General features: G+C 62.7%; 2 protein-coding genes across 4 annotated transcripts; one reads left to right on the top strand and one right to left on the bottom strand.

The window, feature by feature from the left end:
- The first annotated feature begins 293 nt into the window (after nucleotides 1-293).
- RABL6 (RAB, member RAS oncogene family like 6) lies at nucleotides 294-24,234 on the top strand. Of its 3 annotated transcripts, XM_045043902.1 has the most exons (15): nucleotides 294-614; nucleotides 8,492-8,626; nucleotides 10,330-10,377; nucleotides 12,364-12,416; nucleotides 13,336-13,427; nucleotides 15,217-15,357; nucleotides 15,710-15,815; nucleotides 18,480-18,583; nucleotides 20,517-20,821; nucleotides 21,034-21,184; nucleotides 22,097-22,291; nucleotides 22,361-22,589; nucleotides 22,894-23,065; nucleotides 23,424-23,482; nucleotides 23,570-24,234. In XM_045043902.1, the coding sequence occupies exons 1-15, from the start codon at nucleotides 485-487 to the stop codon at nucleotides 23,759-23,761; spliced, it is 2,112 nt and encodes a 703-aa protein (XP_044899837.1). In that variant the 5' UTR covers nucleotides 294-484; the 3' UTR covers nucleotides 23,762-24,234. The 3 variants fall into 3 exon arrangements, with proteins under 3 accessions (XP_044899837.1, XP_044899838.1, XP_003996133.3); XM_045043903.1 differs by lacking the exon at nucleotides 8,492-8,626; XM_003996084.6 differs by having other exon boundaries at nucleotides 22,097-22,589.
- LOC123381794 lies at nucleotides 17,496-20,517 on the bottom strand. The gene is made up of 2 exons (XM_045043909.1): nucleotides 18,146-20,517; nucleotides 17,496-17,976 (listed from the first exon to the last, which is right to left on the bottom strand). The coding sequence occupies exons 1-2, from the start codon at nucleotides 18,396-18,398 to the stop codon at nucleotides 17,606-17,608; spliced, it is 624 nt and encodes a 207-aa protein (XP_044899844.1). The 5' UTR covers nucleotides 18,399-20,517; the 3' UTR covers nucleotides 17,496-17,605.
- Nucleotides 24,235-24,292: the final 58 nt, after the last annotated feature.

The following is a 24,292-nucleotide window of genomic DNA, read 5'->3' as shown; positions in this document are numbered from 1 at the left end:
AGCGGACAGGTGTCAAGCGCCTTCTGCGAGCCCGGGGACCGCCCCGAAGGCCGGCCGGCCGGCCTGCCGGCTGGCTGACGTGGCTCCGCGCGCACCTCCGGCCCACTGCCCCGCGCATGCGCACAGCCCCAGGCCGCCGCACAGCCGGGGCACTCGCGGCGCCCCTCAGAGGCGCGCCCGGCCGAGTCCGCTTCCGCTCGCGTTCCGCCGCGCATGCGCGCACCCTCTTGGCCCTCGCGGCACCCCGTAGCCGCGCGCCCAGCCGAGCCGACGCCAAGATGGCGGTTCTGACAGACGGAGGGCGGCCGCGCCGGGGGTCCCCGGGGCTGGAGCGGAACCGCCGCGGCTGAGCCCCTGAGCTGCCCTCGAAGCAGGCGCCCGGCCGCCGGGACCCGGGACATGGTGCGATCCGCGCCGGGTCGCCGTCGTCGCCGCCGCCGCTGAGCTCGCGGGCCGCGCCGGGCTCGGACGTGGGAGCGGGAAGATGTTTTCCGCGCTCAAGAAGCTGGTGGGGTCGGAGCAGGCTCCCGGCCGCGACAAGAATATCCCCGCCGGGCTGCAATCCATGAACCAGGCGCTGCAGAGGCGCTTCGCCAAAGGGGTGCAGTACAACAGTGAGTGCAGGCCGGGCGCGCTGGGTTCCTGCCAGGGGACGTGGAAAGGGGGGTCCGAGGGCACGGGTGGAGGAGGGCGCTGCCCCGCAGGGTCCGCAGGCCCGGGCTTTGGCGACTGGGACTTGGCAGAGACCAGGGCCCTGTCGCGCCCCCGGGGCCTGGCGGTCTGCGGGGAGACGTGGCAAGTCCTGTTGCTCCGTGTGAGATGTGCTGAGCCCTTACCTGTGGCAGGTACCCTAGGGATGTTCACTTGGGCTCGGGAGGTGATGCCGGGCTGGAGACGAGGTCCTGGAGGACCCCAGGGCCGGAGTGGGGGCGCCTGGGCCCGTGGCGTTCCCCTCTGACCGGTGGGTCATTCCCGAGGAATACGGGCACGTTAAGAAATCTGTGCGTTTAGTTTGCACGGTAAAATTCGCCCAGGCGGTTCCTGGTGCGTTCTGCGGTGCCCTGATTGGCCCGGATAACCTCGTCCAAGAGTGATTCTTATATAACGTGGGGAGAGCTCTGTGGTCTGTGACGCTTGAAGGGGTGATGGGCTCCCCGTCAATGAACCACGTGACAACCTGCCCAGGGGCGGTGAGATCCAGCTGGATGTGGTGGTTTGAGCTTTGGGATTTTTCTTTGTAGACTTCGCATTCAGTTTGAAGAGAATATCATCTACGCCACGCGTTCCTGCCCCCCTCTTCTTTTTTTTTTTTTAAGAAGCATTTGTAAGGGATATATTTGGAAAAAGCTCCAGAAGGCACAGAGACTCTTATTGTAGGAGACTTCTCTTCCCCCGAGGGAAGGAGGAGTTATTTTCAGACGCCCTCGGAGCCCAGGACGTTTCCAGTCCTGTCATAAATTATGTAAAATGTATAGCTCCTGAGGCTGATGGTCCTCTTGGCCTCTTTTAAGGTTTTCCATCTGGCTGGCCTTTTCCTAGCATTACTTAAAGGACTTCTATGTTATCTGGTTTTAAATTGTTTTCGTTTCAAGTGTTTGCATATATTGCTACAAGATTTTGGGTTCCTCCCTACCCCCGCCCCCTTTGCCACTTTCAGGGGAACTCTCTGGTCCCTATGATGACATATTGAGGTGGTACCATGCAATATTAAACTAATTAGAAAGACCTTTGTGCAGGTTTAATTTCTTTACATTTATTTATTTTTGAGAGACGGTGCACGAGTGGGGGAGGGGCAGAGAGAGCGAGGGAGACACAGAATCTGAAACAGGCTCCAGGCTCCGAGCTGTCAGCACAGAGCCCGACGCGGGGCTCGAACCTGTGAACCACGAGGTCATGACCTGAGCCAAAGTAGGATGCTTCACCAACTGAGCCAACCAGGGCCCCTAAAGACCTCTGTGCAGGTTTTAAAGAGAGATATTTTAGATGTAGGTGTATTCAACTCTCAACTTTGTATGCATTTGTCACTTTCAGAGAAGAGAATGGTAAGTCGAGTTACTCATTTGTACAAAGCTTTAGAATTTCCATTTGGCTCTCTTATTTACTTTTATTACTTAGAGTATTATTTTAAGCTTAATTCTAGTTGTGTGGAAATCAGAGCTGGCAACTAAACTTTTCACCTTCTAAAAAGCACTCCCTGACGGGCACATCCCCTGGCGAGGGTGGTTAGGAAAAAGGGGGAGGTGCCATAGAGTTGTTCCAGAGAGGTGAACCCAGCCTCGGGTGGTTGAGGGACAGGCTGTGACTCCCTACAACTGCAGCAAAGGTGGAGAGATGGAGAGAAATCTCATTTAGAGGGAGATTGGCCCAGTAGGTGAACAGTGTGCAACTTGGAAACTTTAATTTCCTTCATTTATTTTCCAAAATACCTTATTTAGGGGAAACCAGCCAGCAATCTGATGACTATAGGTTCAAGATATTTACACGCAAGGGTTGATGGTTTCCAAGTGTATCTGTTGCCTCTTACGGAACCTTGTCCTCCTAGGGCAAAGTTTTCTTTTAAATTGCTGTGATAATAGAAGTGATTCATGTCATATATGCAAGAGCCCCAGCACACACATCAAACTTAGAATCAAACCCGAATGAGACGTTGGACCATAATTATAGTTTGAAAGTTAATTGCATTCAAAGTGGAAGAAAGGATGTTACCTGACTTGGTCTATCCTTTCTACCCTGGACACGATTTACTGGCCGCGTTTAGTGAAGAAGCTTGAACTGGGGCACCTTCCCAGGTCAGGAAACGCCAGTCGTAATGGAACTTGTCAGGACTGCACTCCTCACAAAGACAGCGTCCAGACACTGGGACAGCCAGAGTCCTGGCCAGTTGGATCTCAGTGCTAGAATTTAGAAATGGACTTAAACACTTTCTCACTGAAAAACCTTCTGAAAGGCTGATTTCAGGGTGAGAGCTTTTCCAGGGTAAGAAGGAAACGGCTTTCAAATCCTATCAAGAGTGTGTGAACAGACAAGTCATGTTTGAAAAAGAACCAAAAAGAACAGCTGGGAATGAGAAACATGGCCGTTAAAAGCAAGAAGCCAGCAGTCAGGTGAATCGGCGTAATAACCACACTAAGGAGAGAATTCACGCCCGGAAGAGAGTTGTGTGGCACAGGAATGGAGCACACATGGGGTACGAGTTTCACACAAGATTAGCAAGAACGGGGAAGAAGCAATATTTGAGGGAACGAAGGCAGGGTTTTCCAGAATCCATGAAGTACGTGAAACTCCCAAGAAGTCCCAGTCCAGGGTTTTAAAAACATCCCGCGAGCGTTTCAACATCGAAGTCCACGGAGCAGCCAGAGCCCAGCCCGCCTTCAGAGGAGCAGCCCACACGCCACGGAAGCAGCAGCCCCGTTCGCGGCCTGAGGGAGGTCCTCACCCGAGGAAGCAGTTACTCGCGAGTGTGTGTGCTTCAGCTCGTTTGCAGTCGGAGCTGGACCGTTTGCTGTGCACAGGCGCCCACCGAAATAATACCAAGGTCGTGCGCCGGGCCGATGGAAACGGCGCCCGCGACACGGGGGTGGGGTTCAGAAGGCTAAGGTGAGCGCCGAGACCGGTGAATATGTGGGGCGAGATCCAAGCAAGCGCTGGTCGTGGCCATCACCGCGATGGTGACTAACATGGTCCAGGTGGAAGGAGGGACTGAACCCCTGGAGAGACTCACAGAGCCCGGGACGAGCTGATCCGAGTTAAGGCATTGGAAAGGCCTTGCGCTGTTTACAAGGAAGATAAAGAGATTAATTAACTTGAGATGTGTCACAGCAAATGTGAATGAATGTTAAGAATTTAAGTTACTGGGCGGGAGCGCCTGGATGGCTCAGTCCGTTGAGCGTTCCACTCTTGATTTCGGCTCAGATCACGATCCCAGGGTTGTGGGATCAAGCTCCGTGTCAGGCTCCGCACCGGGCATGGGGCCTGCTGAAGATTCTCTCTCCCTCTGCCCCTCTCCCCGGTGCCTGCTCGCTCGCTCTCCCTGTCTCTCAACGAATGAATGAGTGAATAAAAATAAATTTAAAACAATACAATTCAGTGATCATGAACACCCCACGTACTTGTGGTCACTGACTTAGGAATACAGTTTGAAAATTTAGGAAAAAAACAAAGAATAAACCCCAAGAAAGGAGAAGGAAGGAAATGACCAAGAAAAAAGCAAAAACCCGTGACTCTTTTAAAAGACTCAATTGAAATGTTCACCAGAATGGAACATGGTGTGTGTCTGGTAAAGCAGATTCTGGAGAGATTGATAAAGAAAAAAGACAAATGTCACGAGTGATCAAGAGTCCGCAACCATAACTACAAGGTTTTAAGATACAAAATGTTCTGAATAATTTTGCTCCAGTAGAACGGAAAACTTAGAGTGGGCAGTGTCCTAGAGAATGGCCCCTAAAGCCGACCCTGAGAAATACAAAATCTGAGATCAGAGAGGCAAGCATCACACTGATGGAGAAGACACAGAGGGCAGGGGCACTCAGCCTGCTTCCTGCACTTGGTAAATCCTGCTGCCAAGACAGAGGAGGACAGTACCAAAAGGGTAACCGTCCGGTCCTGTCCATGAGCACAGAGGGAACAACCCAGTGAGAAGCCAGGAAATCGGATCTAGAAAGTCATCAAAATATTCATAACAAACCGTTGTATCGAGACCAAGCAGGACTGCCCAGGAGTGCACAGATTAATAGAAAAGATACATTCTACGCTTTACCGGCGGGTTAAAGGAGAAAAAGGTGCAAGAACATCTGGTAAAATTCAACGCCCGTTCGTGATTTACAGAAAATAAAAAGAGAAAACCCACTTTTTTTTTAAAGATTTTTATTTTTTAGTAATCTCTACACCATCATAGAACTCGACCCCACAACCCCAAGATCAAGAGTCACATGCTCCACCATGTGAGCCAGCTGGGTACCCTGAGAAAACCCACTTCTTAAGAAGCAAACTAGGAACAGAAGGAACTTCTTCTACCTGTTCAAGAGTATTTACCATAACCTGCGTCCGTATATACTAATGAGACATAGGAAGCGTTTCTTTTCAAATCAGGACCAAGGCAAGGACTCCCCTCTTTCACTGAGCTTTCCACTAGGACATAGAATTCCACCAGCACAAGAAAAAATACAAGTGTGGAGCAGGGGCAGATGCGTGCCCTTCTAAAGGGAAAAAATTAACATAAAAATAATGAATTTTCCCAGGGTGCCTGGATGGCTCTGTCAATTAAGCGTTGACTCTTGATCTCAGCTCGGGTCTTGATCTCGGGGTCATGAGTTCAAGCCCCACGTTGGGCTCTGCGCTGGGCATGGAGCCTACTTTAAAAAGGTGTGTGTGTGTGTGTGTGTGTGTGTGTGTGTGTGTGTGTGTGTGAAGTCTCCCTTTGTTGGGACACTGTTATATGTAGGAAATGGACTTCTCACGCCTTCTTTACCATAGCGCCCAACCTCTGTTTCTGGCAGCGTGATAAAGTTAAGTAAGCTGAACAGCCCTTCCCTTAAAAAACTTAAAAAAAAAAAATTTGGGGGGGGGGGGCGCCTGGGTGGCGCAGTTGGTTAAGCGTCCGACTTCAGCCAGGTCACGATCTCGCGGTCTGTGAGTTCGAGCCCCGCGTCAGGCTCTGGGCTGATGGCTCAGAGCCTGGAGCCTGTTTCCGATTCTGTGTCTCCCTCTCTCTCTGCCCCTCCCCCGTTCATGCTCTGTCTCTCTCTGTCCCAAAAATAAATAAACGTTGAAAAAAAAATTTTTTTTAATAAAAAAAAATATTTTTTTAATGTTTATTTTTGAAGGAGAGAGACAGAGTGTGAGTGGGGGAGGGGCAGAGAGACAGGGAGACACAGAATCCCAAGCAGGCCCCAGGCTCTGAGCCATCAGCACAGAGCCCGAGGTGGGGCTCGAACCCACGAATGCGAGATCATGACCTGAGCTGAAATCGGACGCTCAACCGACTGAGCCACCCAGGCTCCCCAAAAAGCATTTTAAAAGTTTGAATAAAACATTTAGGAAAACGTCGACGCATCACTCAGTTCTGAACTCAGATAAAGGTTGTGCAGCTGTCTAGTGCACATTTCTTAAAAGCAAAGGGGGTGATGTTGGGAGGGAAGCCGGCTCTGCAGCCGCCTTCTCCCTGAGGCACCTGCCTGACCCTGGCTGGGTGCTGGTCCCCGTGGGGCAGGAGGGAAAACCCTGAACCCATTCTAGAAGGGGCCTCTCCCAGGGGAGCCCGCCCAAAGCCAGATCCGTGCAAGCCCAGTGGGTGACCTCCGAGAGGGTTTGCCTCTGCATCATCAGTGTGGTCCCGAAGTCTGAAACGGAGGGTTTACTTAAGGTCTTCCCAGGTTGTTAGCGTTCCGAACAACGGGCAGAAATACCACAGGTGCCTTCCGACGGCGGCTCCAGCCCGGACCTTGGAGAGGCTCCGGGGATAAAGTTCCAAGAAACTGGAGCTGCTGGTGGAAGATCAGGAAACCGGCAGACAGCGGCAGGAGCAGGGCAGGCTGACAGCAGGCCCTGGCGGCTTCGGGGCTCGGGCTTCAGGGGATCCGGTCGTGCACGTCAGTAGCACCCTAACGGCTCTGAGTGGTGAGGTCGCGACGCGGAGCGCGGGAGCGTTCTGTGGTGTATACGGCGTCGGGTCCACTGCACGCCTGAAACTAACGACGTGTTGTGTGCCGACTGCCCCTCGGTGACAAAGTCAGTACGTAGAGTGTGTTTAAAGAAGTGGAAGGGGTTTCGGGAAGTAAGCGGAATCCGAAGAGCATAGAAAAAGGCCAAGTGGGTTTGAAAAGGAGCCTGCCCGGGGAAGCTAAGACCAGGGAAAGCGCGACCATGAAGTGAGAGTCTGACGCCATCAAAAGCAACATCCGGAGAGTGAAGGACAGCCAGCTCCTGGCCCGCCGCCGGGACGCGCTGGGGGCTCCGCGCTCGTGCTCCCGCCCTCGGGGTGAGCTGCGCGTGGCCTCTGTCCACCCACCCTCACCGAACGCGTGTCTCGTGTGGGTCCTTAACGTGGGGGGTGCTCTCCTAAAGCGACACGCTTCCTGCAGGGTGTTCAGGCTCGTGACAGGGACCCAGGGCATCCCCAGGGCTGCGCTGACAGCACAGACGCGTCCTGGTGGCTCTCCCCGGTTCTGCCGGGTGTTTGGCTTCTGGCTGGAATCGCGTCTAGACTGCCCGCGGCCTTGAGGGCAGTGGCTTGTTGTGTCTCATCTGGTGATGGGATAAAGTGGGAGCAAGAGGAACGCCCCTGGTCTGACTGGAGGTGCTTCAAGTTGAAAACAACTACCACGTCCTGATGGCGGAAGCTGGGGAGGGTGGCGGGGGGGGGGGTTGGGGGGGTGGGGGGGGGAGTTGATGTCCTGATGGCGGAAGCTGGGGGTGGGGCGGGGGGGGAGTTGATGTCCTGATGGTGGAAGCTGGGGAGGGTGGCGGGGCGGGGGGGGGAGTTGATGTCCTGATGGCGGAAGCTGGGGAGGGTGGCGGGGCGGGGGAGCTGACGTGGTGACCACGCTTCGTGGGATGAGTAGTGAGTGTCCGAGAACAGGGGTCTTGGAGCAGGCGGGTTGCAGGAGAAAAAAGCCGGGCGGCTGTGGGGCCAGGCCAGGGCTCTGGACAAGCCCCTGCTGGCCTCACCCAGCCCCAGGCTGTGAAGCACCATCCGCCGTCCACACTGCTGCGCCGGGCACCTGCGCGGGGCCCAGGAGCATCGCGGGGTCCTGGCGCAGGCTGCCCATCTCATCCACGGCTGCCCCGCCTGCCCCTCGCGTCCCCGCACTCGCTGCCTGCGGGCTCGCTCACTGCCGCGTGCGCACTCCTGGCACACGGGCCGCCACGTAAATCCACGTTGGCCCGGTACGGCACAGAACACGGGCTTGCTGCCGTAACCCCACGTGTGCGGCCTGGAAAGTGCTGGCGCTCTACAAAATCGTGTGCTAAAAATACCAGGGCTGTGAGAAAGTGGGTTAAGAGCAAACTACCAAAACCTAGGGAGCCTCCTAAGAACATCAGCTGCCGCCCAACCCGTCCGGCAGCCTGACCCTGACCCTGGGAGTTAGGGGTCCCCAGGACATTTGGCTGTAGGCGAGACCGCTCTCCGGCAGGTGTAAAGTCCGAGCCCGGTTTGACTCCATCAGCACGGGGCGGTGGGGGGGGGGGGGGGGGGGGCGGGGGGAATGTTTCAGGGTCGTGGACAGGGAGGGAGAGCAGAGGGGCCGGGCTGCCGGGACACGGACGGTGTGGTCTCGTCCACGGGCCGAGCAGGGGCCCGACCCCTTGCGGGGGGTCTCCCAGCCAGGCCGCTCCGCTCCCCGGCGCTGGGCTCCTCCCTGCTCGCCAGCCACGCGGGCCACGCTCTGTGTGGAAGGAACGTGGGTGGCAAGTGGGCTCCTGTCGGTGAAGTTAAAGTCTGCCGTTGGTTTGATTTGTTTACCCGATCTGTCCCCCCCACCCCCACCCCCAGTGAAGATTGTGATCCGAGGAGACAGGAACACGGGCAAGACCGCGCTGTGGCACCGGCTGCAGGGCAAGCAGTTCGTGGAGGAGTACATCCCCACGCAGGAGATCCGGGTCACCAGCATCCACTGGAACTACAAAAGTGAGGGCAGGCTGGGGGCAGGGGGGCGGGTCGAGGGTCCGCCCTCCTGAGCTGGGGGGCAGGTACCGCACCCTTTGTGCGGTCGGGGCTTCTATTGAGGCTCCCTAGGCCTCGGTCCCTCGGAGACGCCTCCCCGGCTGTGCTGTCCTCACAGAAACCCTGTAGACCTTGAACGCAGAGGGCCGCAGTGGGGGCACCCGTTAAAGCCGTGCTGGGGTTGTCCTGAAATCCCCTCCCGTGGGAAGCTGCTCCAGAGACACAGACGAGGCAGTGGTGGGGGCGCCTCGTGGGGGGCTGTGCCAAGACCCCCTCGGTTCTGAGACCCTAGAGACCACCAGAGGGCTCAAGTTCCAGGTTTACCACATGTGACGCATCAGGGAGTGCCCCGGGGGGGGGGGCTGCTCCCGTTACAGCCGGCCCTGCGCCCACATATGCTGTACCAGCAGGAAGGACCCCTCTGTCCCTTTGAGCCCCGCCCCTTCACCTTTGCAAGGTCGAGGTCACGTGACAGACAGAGCACGGGGCACCTCGAGGCCCCTGGTTGCAGCTGAGCTGCAGGCGCTGTTGCCCCCGGGACAGTACGGCGGCCCCGTGGGCGGCAGGGCAGTGGCTTTGCGGGTTCAGAAATCATGAAACCAAAGTCCTTTGAACCATTTTAAACATCCGTTTTTATTGAAAAAAAAAAAATGTAGTTGTCAACACACGGGGTCTTTGTGGAAGTTCCCGCTTCCCGCCACGTCCCAGGACGGCTGCGTGGATCGGCGCCACCCCAGTCATCAGCTGGGGCTGGCGGGGCCTGAGGGCAGCCACCCACGGCACCCCCTCCCAGCGGGGGTGAAGCTGGCCGTGCCCCTCAGCCTGGGGCAGGCGTGTGGCAACTCCCCACCTCTCCCTTTTCCCCTCGGAACCCGGGGTGGAGCGGCGAGCCACCGTCCTGCGCTTGGGCCCTGGGCCCGGACTGGCCATTCGCGGGGTCGGCCCCCTGGGTCCCCCGCACCCCTCCCAGGTGGAGCACCGCCAAGGAGGGTCTGAGGGTCTCTTCCCTGTGAGGAAAAGGCAGAGCACAGAAAGGCCAGTAGTTCTGAGCAAGCCTGGCAGAGGTGTCCCAACGGCCTGCACGAGGGCCCCCCTCCCCTCAGGGGCCTGTCCTGGACCAGCTCCACCCACGGGTTGGGTGGAAACTTGATGCCGGGGGCCAGCTAGAGTGGGCCCACGTCCTGGAGAGTGAAGTTGAGGCCGGTTGCTGGGTGAGAGTCGGGCCTGAGCACCATCAGGCCCACCGAGGCCTGACCCAGCACCCAGAGCCTGCTCCCCAGGTGCACCTGCAAAGAGCACCTGGCCATGTGGACCCGGGCCAGGGACAAGCCCGCCCCAGGGACACCCGCCGGAAAGGGGTGGCATGTCAGCTGAAGACAGGCCAGGATTGCTCACTGCGCCTTAAGCAGGAGCCTGAAGGAGCGATGAGTCTCCCTGCCGTCCAGGGAGGGGGGAGGGGCCGTGGCTCTTACAGAGGCCGTGGGGGGCAGGGCAGGGGGGGCTGTTCTTGGAGAAGGTGCTGAGGGAGGAGCGCAGTGTCTCCTGGCGGGGGACCCACCCTTGAAGAGTGGGAACAAACCTGGACACCTGGGCAGCCCCTAAAAGCCCCTCTGCCCAGAAGGTCGACGGTCATGTCGGGCACTAATCTTTGTATCCCCCCATTGTAGCCACTGACGACATCGTGAAGGTTGAGGTCTGGGACGTAGTTGACAAAGGTAAGTCCTGTCTCTTTATTACAAGTACATTTTCCTGATGCTTCGTCCATTCTGCGGAGCAGATGTCCCCCCTCCCCCACACTCACGCTTTGGGCGTGTCCTTGTGTGAGTCACGGGAACCTCTGGGTTCTCCGCAGCCGCAGGGCGGACACAGGAGTGTGTGACCAGAAGGTCTGCCCCCAGGAACAGCCAGGGGCTGTAGGAGGTCTGGGCTTGTGCTGCTTCCCTGAGTTTCTGCATCTGAGGCCGCTCCCTCCTGCATCCAGGGTGGCGGGGCGGACGCACAGCAGTGACCTGTAGGGACCTCGGCCTCTGCTGCTTAAATGCACTGCTGCTTAAATGTGAAATACGCACTGGGACAGAGCACGTGGCCGTGGGGCAGACACGGACCGGCAGCGGGTGGGCCCCAAAGCCAGAGGCCTGCACGAGGCTGTTCCAGAAGCCCTTCCTGCAGCAGTGCCCCTCATGTAGTGCCCTGGGCCCGGAGCTGAGGACCAGCTCCTGGGCTTCTGAAGCTGCTACCCTCCAGGGGCATGCGCCCACGTGACTGCTGCCCCACGGTCGCTGACGGCGGTGGTGTCTCTGTGCTCTCACAGGGAAGTGCTCCAGCTGTCAGGACCACACCCCAGTGCGCCTGGTGAGGGGGGCGGGCATGCTCCCCCTTCGGAGCCCTCTCCTTCTCTCCTCTGTGTTTCTGGGCAAGAGCCCCTATTCCTCCCTGGTGCCGGTGCCCCATGTGTGCCCTGTGCTCCCGAGCACGGTGTCACCCCTGGCCTGGGAGGCTTGCCGTAGCCACAGGTGTCCTCAGCAAGAAAGGACGGTCTGTCTTCTGTGAGCTCTGGGTTCTGGTGCCGAAAGTGCAACCCCTGTCCCCTCACCATCGTCTTCGGGTTTAGGTGGGTGTAGGTTCCCAGGCCCGACTCGGCTGCTGTAGGACAGCCTGAGGGTGAGCGGGAGCTCCAGGCAGGCCAGGAGGCTTAAGCCGCGGGGCCCCTGGTGAGTGCTCAGCATCCCTGCAGCTCCGTGTCGCCTGGTCCCCTCCACCACCCCAGCCCGTTGCTTGTGGGACAGGGTGTGAGCATGCACAGCAGCAGAGGGCGTCGGGTTTGAGAGCCTGGTGGGAAATGCAGAGTGGCAAGGAGGCGAGGCCCGGCGAGTCTTGGAGCGCCCCGAGAAGGGAGGGCACCTGGGAGCAGCCTCGTACCCCAGGGCAGTGGAAGCTCACCGAGAGTGTCGGTGGTGCTGGGATGCGGCCCTGTGGCCCGGGAGCGGCCACCAGGAGGGCGCAACGTGGCCAGCTGCCGTCAGACAGGGACCGCCCGCTGCGCCCCATGGGCCCCAAAGGCGGTTAGAGGGTCAAAAAGAAGCTGTGGGGACAGGCAGCAGCTGGTGTGAACGCGCCCAGTCTATAACGGTGATGGTGTGGAACTCTTTATTCCTCAGGACCCGCTGGAGTTGGCTTTAGCTCCTTGGGGCCACTCAGGGCCGGGCCCAGCTCGGCCGGCACCAGCACCAGCTCGGGGAGCCTCTCTGGCCTCCAGTGCAGCACCTCACGGGCTGGGCCGTGCCAGCCTGTGCCAGCCGGCAGCGCCCTTTCAGGGCTGGGACCTCTGTCGATCCGGGAAGGAAGTGCCCGAGTTCGAACCAGAGCCCGGGTGGGGGCGTTAGGGTGATCTTGCTGAGCGGCCCCGAGCCCTGCCGGACGTCCCTCTAGTCTAGGCCAAGCTCTTGGAGCCCCTCAGGGCCTCTCCTGGTGAGGTCGGCGGCTACAGCTGCCAAGAAGGTCTCGGTAGGGTTGCGGCCGCTTCCCTGGCGCTGGTGGGTTTGCTCCAGTGCCCGCTGTGGGGGCCGCGGCTCCCCGGGCCTCCTCCTCAGTAGAGTACGGCGCCTGCTGGAGGTGGGGGCCGGGCACAGGGTGGGATGTGGGGAGCCGCGTCCCTCCCTGGAGCCACAGTTCCCTCTGTGACTTGTGTGTCTTCTGACCAGGGAAGTGCAGGCGGCGAGGTGACGGCCTGAAGGTGGAGAACGACCCCCAGGAGGTGGGTAGGCCGTGTCCGGCCACGGGGCCCACCGCTCAGATGGGGGTTGGGACCCTCCCCGGGACCCCAGTGGCACCAGTCGGCCCCACTCCTCGTGCGAGCCTGCGCCGCCCACGGCTGTATTTTGGGATGGCCGGGCCTGCCTAAGCTGCTGGCCTGCAGGGAGTTTGAGCTGAGGGCTGTCGAGGTGCACTGGTCAAACCGTGTGGCCCCACGCACACGTGGGCACGAGTGTGGCTCTGAATAGGCTCTCGCTGTGGCCACCACTCTTGACACAAAGAAGTCAGGCAAACCGGCACCCCTTCCCTTCGAGGGAGGCCTTCACGTTGTTCCCAAGGGCCCTGCTCTCTGTGTCCTCCTGCCCGTAGATGGTCTCACGATTGGCAGGCAGCCTCCTTGATCCCCTCTAGGGCAGGAGGGTTAAGTGACCACCTGGTCCAGGTCTGTCTGGCCCTTTGCATGACACTTTGCCCCTGGCCCCAGCACCGCAGCCTGTGTGCGTGCAGCCCGCGGCCCTGTGTACTCTAGAAGGTTCTTTGCAAGTGTCTTCCTCAGTTCTGGAATGTACATCTTGCAATGGGGCGCCGGCTGCTCCAGCCCGCTCGTCCCTCTGTGTGGCGTGACGGCTGTGAGGCCTGTGGGTGGGATGCTGTTGGCCGGTGGAGAAGGCCCTGATCAGGGGCAGAGCTGACGTGGCCCCGGGGCCTGAACTGTTCACTGCTGGACCTTTTGACGCAAAGTTTTCTGACCCCCACCCTGGATAATCGTCTACGTGTTTTTTTCCCCAAAACGAAAATAGCTGTTGTCTTTTCAGATTGTGAAAGTCCTATTCAGCCATTTCCAGGAGGAGACCGGGTTCTCGCCCCTGGGACTCTGCCCGGAGCACCCTCTCTTATGCCCAGTTGTCTCCTGTCCCTAGGCGGAGTCCGAGATGGCCCTGGACGCCGAGTTCCTGGACGTGTACAAGAACTGTAACGGGGTGGTCATGATGTTCGACATCACCAAGCAGTGGTAAGGGGGCACTGGCCGGCAGCGGCCGTCGAGGCTCCCAGGGCCTCGCCACCCGGAGGGCTCCCCCTGCGGCCCAGCGGGCGGTGGTTACGCCGGCATCGCGGCTGGTACCAGACCACGGGAGCCTGTCCGTGGGCGTCGTGCGCTCCAGCAGTTCAGCCGCCGGGAAGCGGAGGCCCAGCCGTCTCTGGACGTCTCTGTGTGGCGGGCGGGCCGGGTGGGGGGCACGGCCCCGGGGGAGGCGCACCTCCCACAGCCCACGGCCTTCCCTGAGAGGACCACGCGGCGTCTGGCGGGATCGAGCGACCGCTCGTTTGGGGCTCCCCGAGGACACGCCCCACATCCTTTGATCACGAGGGGGCGCGTAGCGAGAATCCCAGCGAAACGCTACAGAGCAGGCTGCGGGGAGGAGCGTGGGAGCGGGCCACGCGGGCGACACGAGCGGACTCCCCGGTCCCGCCTCTGCATCAGCCCAAGGTGGGGGCTGGCGAAAATGGCCTGTGGGGTCTAGCTCCGCCTTGAAATTCTCACCACCACATACGTCATCCCGCCGTGAGAGGCTGGCCCAGGCGTCACTCGGTGCCGGCCAGGTTTTCCTCAGGGCGCCGCACACACAGATTCCGTCTTCGGGACACAGGCTCTTATACACGCATCCGCAGACGCTGTGTTTATCTGAGGGCACGTTCGCGCACGGTCGGAGGCGCCGGCCTTGCGCAGGTCAAGCTTTCACTCTCGGGAACCTGGAGGGTTCAGGCCCAAGGGATCTGACGGGGCCTCCCGTCAGCCCTCCCGGCCCGCAGGGATGCGGTCCCTCCCGGCCCGCAGGGATGCGGTCCCTCCCGCCGGGGACCCATCACTAGCACGTGCGCGGGAGGCCCCTGGGTGGCAGCAGGGCGCACCTCGGAAGCGTGCAGAGCAGGACGGTGGCCCCCACGGACAGACGTGCCTGTGCGAGAGGCGGCCACCCTGCTCTCCCGGGGTCGGCGCCAGGGAAGGCCGGCGTGTCTCCCGAATGAGCTGCAGTGGTCCCTGCCGCCAAGGCACCTAGAGGTGGTTTCCCCGCCTAGAATCTGCGAGGGCGCAGCTCTGGGTAGGCCCTCGGCATCCCCGAAGCTCCCCGCGGCCTTTGCCCAAGGCCAGGAAGGACCACTGGCGGGAGCGAGGGGGGAGGGGGGAGGTGCTGTGTGTGAGGGGCAGCAGGAGCCCGCCCGCGGGCCTGGGGCAGGGACGGCAGGGGCAGGTCAGCCCAGACGGACGGGAGCAGCCGCGGCAACCCTGCCGGCGGTGCCACTCTGTCTGGAGCCTTCCCACGGCGAACGAGAATGGCTCCTCTGAGCCCTCGTGGGGCGGCGGCATTTTCCGTGGACCGCGTGGGCCGGAGCCAGGCCCGAGTCGCTGGGCCCCGTGGCCTCGGACAGAATGCTGGAGACGGGCCCCAGGGCGGGAGGCGGACCCTTTGGTCCTTTGATAACAGTTTCAGTTACTGTGCCTCCCGGGAAAATGAAGTCCAGTCTGTCAGCACGGGCGTGCGTGTCCGCATCGTGCCCGGTGGCGGTCTCTGGGTCGGGAGGCGCTTCGCACCACGTGTTGGCCCCACGGGGCAGCCGTGCCCCACGGGGGGTGCAGAGACACCTCACCCAAGGGACTTCCAGGAAAGGAGGTCGAGAGAGGCGGGAACCAGCGGAACCGAGGGCTCGGCCCTCCCGGCTCCGTGCGCTCCGGGTGAAGTGGCTGGTGGGGGTGTCACAGCTGACCCTGAGGACGTCTCTCCTCACCTGTACCCCCTCAGGACCTTCAACTACATTCTCCGGGAGCTTCCCAAGGTGCCGGCCCACGTGCCGGTGTGCGTGCTGGGGAACTACCGCGACATGGGCGAGCACCGAGTCGTCCTGCCCGACGACGTGCGTGACTTCATCGACAACCTGGACAGGTGGGTGGGTGGCCGGGAGACCTGGCACCTGGGATGCCCTCCTGCCCTCCCTCCTGCTCCTCGGACTCGAGGCCCAGCCGCATCCCAAGGGGCTCAGACTCCTCCCCCCTGCTCCAGCAGGGGCCCTGCTGCGGGCAGCGAGGGTCAGAGAGTGACTGGCAGAGGGTCTGCAGAGGGCAGAGTGGCTTCCTGGCACCAGGCAGGCCGGGTCGGGGCTGGGTGTCGGGGTGATGCAGTGAGGCCCCCCTCGGGGGCGTGGAGGGCTGGCTGGCCCGGGTGTGGTCCGCGTTCCAGAGGGGCTGAACGCCCCCCCCTCCAAGCCTCTAGAACCTTCTGTTCCTCCTGCACACAGGCCCCCGGGCTCCTCCTACTTCCGCTACGCCGAGTCCTCCATGAAAAACAGCTTTGGCCTGAAATACCTTCACAAATTCTTCAACATCCCGTTCCTGCAGCTCCAGGTGAGCCCATCCCCGGGGCAGAGCGGCAGCGCTGCTGCCCACAGGTGCCGTCCCAGTGCGGGGGCAGGGCCACCCTCCCGAGCAGAGCCAGAGCCGTCTGCCTGGAATGCGGCTGCCGTGAGGGCTCACTGTGCCAGTGCCGGCGGCCCCGTGACGCCTGCTCCCTCCCCCTCCGTCCCCCTCCGTCCCCCTCCGTCCCCTTCCTCTGCTCTGCTGCTAGCCTGAGACCCAGGCCTTTCTAGAATTTTCACAGATGTGGCTGCAGGAGAATTCAGGGATCCTTAAGATGTGTCAGGCCGTCTCTGGCCAACAAGCCAGGAACTAGACGTGTGGGCCGGCGGGTGCCCCAGCCCCTCTCCCCCTGGACCCACCCTGACCCCTGCCATGGCCTTCGCCAGGCCTGCTCGGGTGCCTCTTCCCCGTGTGGGCACAGCCTGCCCCCAAAGGCCCACAGGAGGGCTCTGCTCCCCAGCTCCTCTGACCCCCGCCTCGTGGCAGGGGTGGCCCCCGCTGGTGCGTAGCTGCGGGGAGAGCCCCGCCATGTCTCACCCCCACACACGCTGTGCAGGCACAGTGCCTGGTATGCGGCCTGCTGAGTCCAGGTAGCACGCCTGCCCTGTTTCCTTCCTCCCTTCCTTCCTTCCTCCTTCCTCCCTTCCTTCCTTCCTTCCTTCCTTCCTTCCTTCCTTCCTTCCTTCCTTCCTCCTTCCCTCCCTCCCTCCCTCCCTCCCTCCCTTCCTTCCTTCCCTCCTTCTTCCCTCCCTTCCTCTCCCCCCTCCCTCCCTTCCTCCCTTCCTCCTTCCTCCCTCCTTCCTCCCTCCTTCCTTCCTTCCTCCCTCCCTCCCTTCCTTCCCTCCTTCTTCCCTCCCCTTCCTCCTCTCCCCCCTCCCTTCCTTCCTCTCCCTCCTCCCTTCCTTCCTCTCCTCCCTCCCTCCCTTCCTTCCTTCCTCCTTCCTTCCTTCCTTCCTCCTTCCTTTCCTTCCCCTCTCCCTCCCTTCCTCCTCCTCCCTCCCTCCCTCCCTCCCTTCCTCTCCTCCCTCCCTCCCTTCCTCTCCTCCCTCCCTCCCTTCCTCTCCTCCCTCCCTCCCTTCATCTCCTCCCTCCTTCCCTCCCTTCATCTCCTCCCTCCCTCCCTCCCTCTCCTCCCTCCCTCCCTCCCTCCCTCCCTCCCTCTCCTCCCTCCCTCCCTCTCCTCCCTCCCTCCCTCTCCTCCCTCCCTCTCCTCCCTTCCCTCTCCTCCCTCCCTTCCTCTCCTCCCTCCCTCCCTTCCTCTCCTCCCTCCCTCCCTTCCTCTCCTTCCTTCCTTCCTTCCTTCCTTTCTTCCTTCCTTCCCAGACTGAGAGCGAGTGGTGGAGAGGGAGAGAGAATCCCAAGCAGGCTCCACACTGAGCACAGAGCCTCATGGAGCTTGATCTACGACCCTGGGATCATTACCTGAGCTGAAATCAAGAGTCAGACCCTTGGGGCCCCTGGGGGGGCTCAGTCGGTTAGGTGTCCAACTTCAGCTCAGGTCATGATCTCGCGGTTCGTGAGTTCAAGCCCCGCGTCGGACTCTGTGCGGACAGTTCAGAGCCTGGGGCCTGCTTCTGGTTATCTCTCTGTCTCCCTTTCAAAAGTAAAACAACATTTTTTTAAAAATTAAAAATAAGTAAATAAAAGAGAGAGGGACACTCAACCAACTGAGGCACCCAGATGTCCCCCTGTTTTCTTAATAAACGTTTTACTCTGGAGCAATGTCAGGTTCACACAGAAGGGACAGGGACGGTGCAGAGGGCTCTCACACCGCCCGCTCAGCTTCTTCGGTACCTCTCTCCAAACCACAAGCAGCGAGGGTCCGCCGACTGCCACACGCTGCCCCCCGAGGTGTCCCGCTCAGGCCCGGCCCCACCTCCCATGTCGTCCTGAGCCTGCTCTGGGCTGTGCGAGCGCCATGAGCCCCGTTCAGGGTCGAGGCTCTGGGCTTTCAGGGAGAAGCCCGCAGAGGCGACTGCCCTTCTGGGCACATCGCGGCAGGACTCGTGACATCTTGTCCCTGGGATGCTGGCCCGCGGCCCCTCTGCAGCCACAGTGGTTTCCATTCTTTGTCCAGAAAGGCGGCTTGCCCGGGGAGGTGGTGGTCTTTCCTCTCCTGTCCTTCTGTCTTTGGAAGGAAACCAGGGCCCTGCAGACAGGGTGGTTGCCATTTGCGGCTGGAGGGAAGGCTGGCATGGGCCCATTTCAAGGCAGTGTCCGCGGTCACTGCACCCTGCCCTTCCTTCGGGGAACCCGCATCGTTGTCATAGATCCCTGTAGCTACGACCCGCACACCCATGCGGAGGTGTCCCCTGTACCTGGCGGGCCACACCGCGTGTCGTGTCGCTGGAGCAAGCGGCAGAAGGTCGTGCGGCTGATGCGCGGAGGCGCTGAGGCGCTGAGCTCCGGCCCCACAGCCGCGTTCGCACGTCGGGGCCGCCTGGACCTCTGGGGCCGCGTGTGGGCGGGGCGCCGTCTGCGGGGGCGGGGGGGGGGGGTGCTAACATCAATGACCTCGTCCTCGGAGCCACCGCGAACCGCCTGGGTGTCGGACGAGACCTTGGGCGCCATGCCCCGTGCTCAGCTGCTGCTTAATTCCTCGAGGGCTGGCCGAGCAGGACATGAGGCTGAAGGGGTCTGCTTCCCCCGTAGAGAGAGACGCTGCTCCGGCAGCTGGAGACGAACCAGCTGGACGTGGACGCCACGCTGGAGGAACTGTCGGTGCAGCAGGAGACAGAGGACCAGAACTACGACATGTACGTCAGCCCGGGGGCCGCCTCGGGTCAGACCTGCGGGCAGGCTCTGCGGGAGCACCGAGGGCGGGCCCGCCACGCACGCCTCTAGCCCCGCCCGGGTAGACCCGGCAGCTTGGGCCGGTCGTGTTGCTCACAAAAACCCGAGTCGCTTCCTCCTCGGATGTGGCCGTGCACAGACTGGAGCGAGGCAGGGGGAGTCCAGGCCCCCGAGGAGAGGGAGAGGAGGGCGGCCCTCGCGGTGAGATCAGCCCCGCAGCCCTCCCTGTTCCCTGTATCGGGGTTCTTTATCGTTAACGCGCAGCGACACCCTTGCTTTCTAGAACAGGCAGCTTACGTGTCAGGTGGAGCCCACCTCGCCTCGGGAAGCAGACGTGCCCTGGGGACGGACACCCTGAGGCCCTGCCCCCTCCCCATGTCCACCCTGCAGGTTGGGGCCAGGCCTTAATTGACCTGATGGGCCCCCAGGGGGCCCCAAGCTGACAGGGGTAACCGGGGTACAGCTGACCGTCCGTTTGCCAGACACGGTTGCCGTTCTGGGCCACGGTTCCCGCTACCCCAGGCCGAGTGTCCACCTCAGCCCCTGGCGAGACCGGCCATCCCCGATATATTTCGCTGGGGCTGCCGTGGGTTTGAGTTCGGTTTCCCAGATCGATGGCGATGTAGAGTAGGGCTCTCGGAGGCCTGACCTTGGGGAGGCTTGTGGGGCAGGAGTGGGGAGCTCGGTCCTCAGCAGCGGAGGGAGAGCGGTTCAGAGCAGAGCGTGTGCCTTGCCAGCGGCACGGCTGAGTGGTGCTGAGCGCCCCTGTCCGCTGCATGCTCGGGGTCCCGTCCGCCCTCCACGGTTCCCCGGGGAGGCACGCGCTCTCTCAGGCAGGTGTGACCTGAGCTGCCCCCGAACAGACAGGTGCTCGCGTTTTGTTTGGTGCGCAGAGAAGGCACGTAAACGTCGGAGCTGAGGCGGGACACGCTGCTTCCCGGCCTGGGCTCCTGTCCTGGGAGCGCCGGCACCCCAGTAGGTGCCTGTCCCCCCAGGAACTCCGAAGGGCCTTAGGGTCTCCCTGGAGCCAGATCCGTTCGTTGGTTCTGGAACCGGCTCCAGCGGTTCTGGGGGAGTGAGTTTTCACACACTTGGGCTGCTTGGCCGGTCCCGGTGGGAGCCCCACCCTGGCGAGCAACTGCCCTCACCGTGGAGCCCGTCCCGGGGTTGACCTGCTTCCGTCAGCTCCTCTGGCTGAGAGCGCGGGCACCCGGCACCACCCGGCCCCCTGCACCCTGCCCCCTGCCCCCTGCCCCCTGGGGCGATGGCAGCCGGAGAGTCCCCGCGCTCACCCCACAGCCAGCCCCGGCATCAGGCAGCACTGCCAGGGGCCTGGCAGAGACGTCTCCGCGACGCTTCCTGGAACATGGGGGCTAGGCCGCCGCAGACGTAGGCGGGCGGCCGGGTTCCGCCCTCGCCCTGCCCTCCTTTCTCACCTGCCCCGGAAATCCTGAGTCGGAGGCGCCGGTGCCCAGGGAGCTCAGCCAGCAGACGGGCCAGCTCTTCCCTGCAGGCCTCCTGTGGGGAAGCCTCCACGGGGAAGGCGATGCCACGGGCTGGTGGCACTCCCCACGGTGGCCCACGAGCGGTGGGGCTCGTCACCGACCTCCCGTGGGACTTGGAGCCCCTGGTCTTGGCTGCTGCCTGTCTCGGGGGTTGGGGGCCTCCCCATCGCAGGTCCTGCGTCACGGGTGGAGAGCTCAGGGCGTGAGCCAGGGGACTACCACGCCTGCCTATCAGCACCCACCGGCACCTTCCCTGTGGTGCTCTGCCTGAGGCCTGGGGGGCAGGAGGGCTGATAAGCCCGAGGGTGAGGACTCTGCTGTCACCCGCAGCTCAGAGAAAGAGCCCCAGGGGAAGGCAGGTTGCTCACTGCCTGCCCTGTGTCCCCCCCAGCTTCCTCGAGATGATGGAGGCACGCAGCCGTGGCCACGCGTCCCCACTGGCCGCCAACGGGCAGAGCCCGTCCTCGGGCTCCCAGTCTCCGGTGGTGCCTCCGAGCACCGTGTCCACGGGCAGCTCCAGCCCCAGCACGCCCCAGCCGGCCCCACAGCTGCCCCTCCAACCCCCCTCGGCCTGCCCCTGCCCCCCACCCCCCGCGGAGGCCCCACCGCCTCCCGCAGCCCCCGCCCCGCGGCGCAGCATCATCTCGAGGCTGTTCGGGACGTCGCCAGCTGCCGAGGCGGCCCCTTCATCCCCAGGTAAGCCCGGGAGCAGCTCTTCGGGGTGGGCGTGACGGGCGATGTGGCGGGGCGCCCGGCCTCCCTGGCCCCGTGAGCTTGGAGACCGGGAGGGGGTCCCCATCCTTCCTCCTGGCCAGGCAGCCCCGTGGCCGGTCACCTACATACAGCCTGGGACGGGCCCGGCGGGGGCAGGCGTCGGACAAGCAGGAACCGGCCTGTACTGTCCACAGAGCCAGCCCCGGCCTCAGAGGCCCCGGCAAAAGTCCAGAACGTGGAGGATTTTGTTCCCGAAGATGGCCTTGACCGCAGCTTCCTGGATGACACGGCCCCCCGGAAGGAGGAGAAGAAAGTCGAAGCCAAGGTCTCACAGGATAGTGACAGGTGAGAGCAGGGGCCAGGCAGGTCGGGGCCCTCAGCCTCCCCTCTGCCTTCCACACCCCTGGGTGAGCAAAGAGGACAGGCCTCACCGGTCCAGCAGGACCTCGAGGGAAGGGCTCAGGGAAGCTTCCACGCTCCAGGAGGAAGCCCGCTCAGACCAGCCATCGGGTTGCTGACTGGCGGCTGGACCTGGGGCTCGTCCCCCTGCCACAGGGAGGGAGCAGGGGCAGCGAGGCTGGCCTGTAACACAGGTGGCCCGACCTGGCATATTGTGGTGCCCCGTGACCTGCCTGTCCACACGTTCTTGGGCTGATGCCATTTGAGAGCACTGGCGGACGAGCAGCCTGTGAGGGCTCCCTGGGAGGTTGGGCCTGGCAGGGGGAGAAAGAGAGAGAGAGAGCAGTTCAGGCTTGGCCACCCCACCCCTGCCGCTCACCCTTGTCACGGGTTCCGGGCCTGTCCTGCGTGGGCTCCCCCGCGCCACACTGACCCCAGGTCAGACCCGCCGGTCCCTCCGGGAGTGAGAGTAACAGAACTGAGCCGGCAGCCGAGCCCCTCCACACCCACACCCTTCACCCGGCCTTCGTGCAGGAGGGCACCCACACTGCACGTAAACGGAGCAGCCCCCCCACCCCCCACAGCTTCCCGGTGTGTGGTGGTATCCCTGCCCCTCCCCCAGGCCCCCACCTCGCGCCCCCCCTTCCGCCAGCTTGTGCCACTTTCCTGCCACACCGGTGGGTCCCCTCCGTGTCCCGCGTCCTCACGCAAGTGCCGAGCACCAGCGGTAGAGTGGCTCCCGGCCCGGTGCCCACACCCGGCAGAGAGGACATCCAGAGGTGTCCGGGGCGCAGGGTGGGAAGTCGGACTCTCCGTACCCGCCTCGTGTCCTCTGACCGCCCTGCCCCTCCTCTGCAGCGATGGGGAGGCCCCGGGGGGGAACCCACTGGTGGCAGGCTTCCAGGATGACGTGGGCCTTGAAGACAGGCCGCCCGCGGGCCCTGTCCCCAGGAGAGACACCACTGCCAGCGAGGAGGAAGCAGCGGGGATGGCGGGGCACACCAAGGCCACTGCCGCGACCCCCCAGAAGTGCGCCGAGCCAGAGACCAAACGGTACGTGGAGGGGATGCGCCCTGGGGTGGGGGCGGCCGAGAGCCCCCTGACCTCGCCCTTGTCCCGAAGGCCATCCACGCAGGCCTCGAGGCCACCTAGGGCCGTGGAGTCCCGCCGGCCAGGTGTCCGCAAGTCCCACCGCCAGGACCCCTCGGGAGGCCGCGAGGAGAAGAGGGGTGAGCAGGTGGCGTCATCATCGTCATCAAGTGACCCCGAGGGGCCCATCGCCGCCCAGATGCTGTCCTTCGTCATGGACGACCCTGACTTCGAGAGCGACTCAGACACTCAGCGGAAAGCGGTGAGGAGGGGACGGTCTCGGTGGGAATGGCAGGATGGAGCAGAGAGGGCCAGGTGACGACATCCTGGGTTGAGAGCCCCAGACCAGCATGTGACCCCAGGGCGGGGTGCTGGGGCCCAATCCCATGACAGCAACCACAGAAGGGCTGCGGTGTCCCGGCTGCCACACCCGGGCCCCGCTGGCCACCCCAAGTCCAGGCTGGGCGTGGGGGCCCCTGAGGTGGCTGTCACCTGCCCGAGAAGTGCAGGAGCCATCCCACAAGGGTCACGTGACAGGTGGCCACCCAACCTGCCCCCCACTCCAGGAGGAGTTCCCGGTGCGAGAGGACCTCTCTGACGACACGGATGAGGACGCCCGCCCCGCCCAGCCGCCCCCGCCCTCCAAGCCCCCCGTGTCCTCCTTCAGACTGAAGAATGACTCGGATCTCTTTGGCCTGGGACTGGAGGAGACGGGCCACAAGGAGATCAGTGACGAAGGTAGCTGAGGGGCTGGGGGTCCCACCGCCACCTGCCGAGCGCTTGCCCGGGAGGTACCTGGCGGCCGGGAGAGTTGGCCTGCTGTGTAAGCCCCTGGAGCACCCATGGCTCCCTGTGGCCCTGGCCCTGCCCGCCATCCTGGGCCCCGACCTGCAGTGTCACCTGGGACACGTCCCGGAGGTTCCTTGTCCCCCAAAGCGGAGGAGTGGGGGTTGTGGTGGGTCGGCCCCACGGTGAGAGAGCGCCCCGGCCACCCGCATAGCCTGGTAGTGCCCCTGTGTGCTCTCCAGCCGGTGCCGCCCAGCCCTGGGGTGCACTGGGGAGGCTGTGAGGCCCACGCGGTGTCTCCTCCGTGCAGAGAAGGAGGGCAAGCCTCCCTCGAAGGAGAAGAAGAAGAAAAAGAAGAAAAGCAAAGAGGTAGGAGCCCTGCCTCCCACCTCCGGGCGCCCGCTGGGCAGTGTGGGGTCCCGGCGTCCACACGGCCTGAGCCACCCCCCTTCCCAGGAGGAAGAAAAGGCCGCGAGGAAGAAAAGCAAGCATAAGAAGACCAGGGACAAGGAGGAGGGCCGGCAGGAGCGGCGGCGGCGGCCCAGGGGCACCACCGAGAGGACCGCGGCCGACGAGCTGGAAGCCTTCCTGGGGGGTGCGGCCCCGAGCGGCCACCACCGCGGGGGCGGGGACTACGAGGAGCTCTAGGCCTGGCTCCGCCGACGGCGGCCCGGCGCGGGGATGGCCGCGGGCCTGCTCCACACTCGCTGGGGAGGCTGGGCCCGCCCTGCACCGAGCCGGCCAGCGGGCAGCGGGCAGCGGGCTGGGCCGTGCGGGGAGCCGGCCCCCAGCGCTTCTCAGGGATGGGACTGAGGCCGAGGAGGCCGCAAGGCTGTTTACAGGGCGGGGCGCGTCCTCGTCACCGGCCGGCTCCTGCTTGCCCCTGGCCCGCTGCGCTCGCTCTCCTGGGCCCCCCACGCGCGGGCGGGCTCCGCTTCCTGCCCCTTTCGGCATGGGGGGCAGACGCCAGGCGGCACTGGCGCCTTTTCCCGGGCCCAGGGTCCAGCTTTGCACCTGCGCTCGGGCTCGCTGCCGGCCAGGCCGGGAGGTCGTCAGACACTGTTTCTCTCGTGTTCCTCCACCACTCCACTCTGACCATAAAGCTCTCCTGTTTTACTGCGTCTGTGTGTGCTTCTCCCTGTGAGCCGCCCCGCCTGTCCCGGGTGGCCCTGGGTTGGT

This window comes from Felis catus, chromosome D4, assembly GCF_018350175.1.
Source record: "Felis catus isolate Fca126 chromosome D4, F.catus_Fca126_mat1.0, whole genome shotgun sequence".
Taxonomy (NCBI): Eukaryota; Metazoa; Chordata; class Mammalia; order Carnivora; family Felidae; genus Felis; species Felis catus.
The sequence above is the reverse complement of the archived record's forward strand: the minus strand, read 5'-3'. Positions and strand labels throughout refer to the sequence as shown.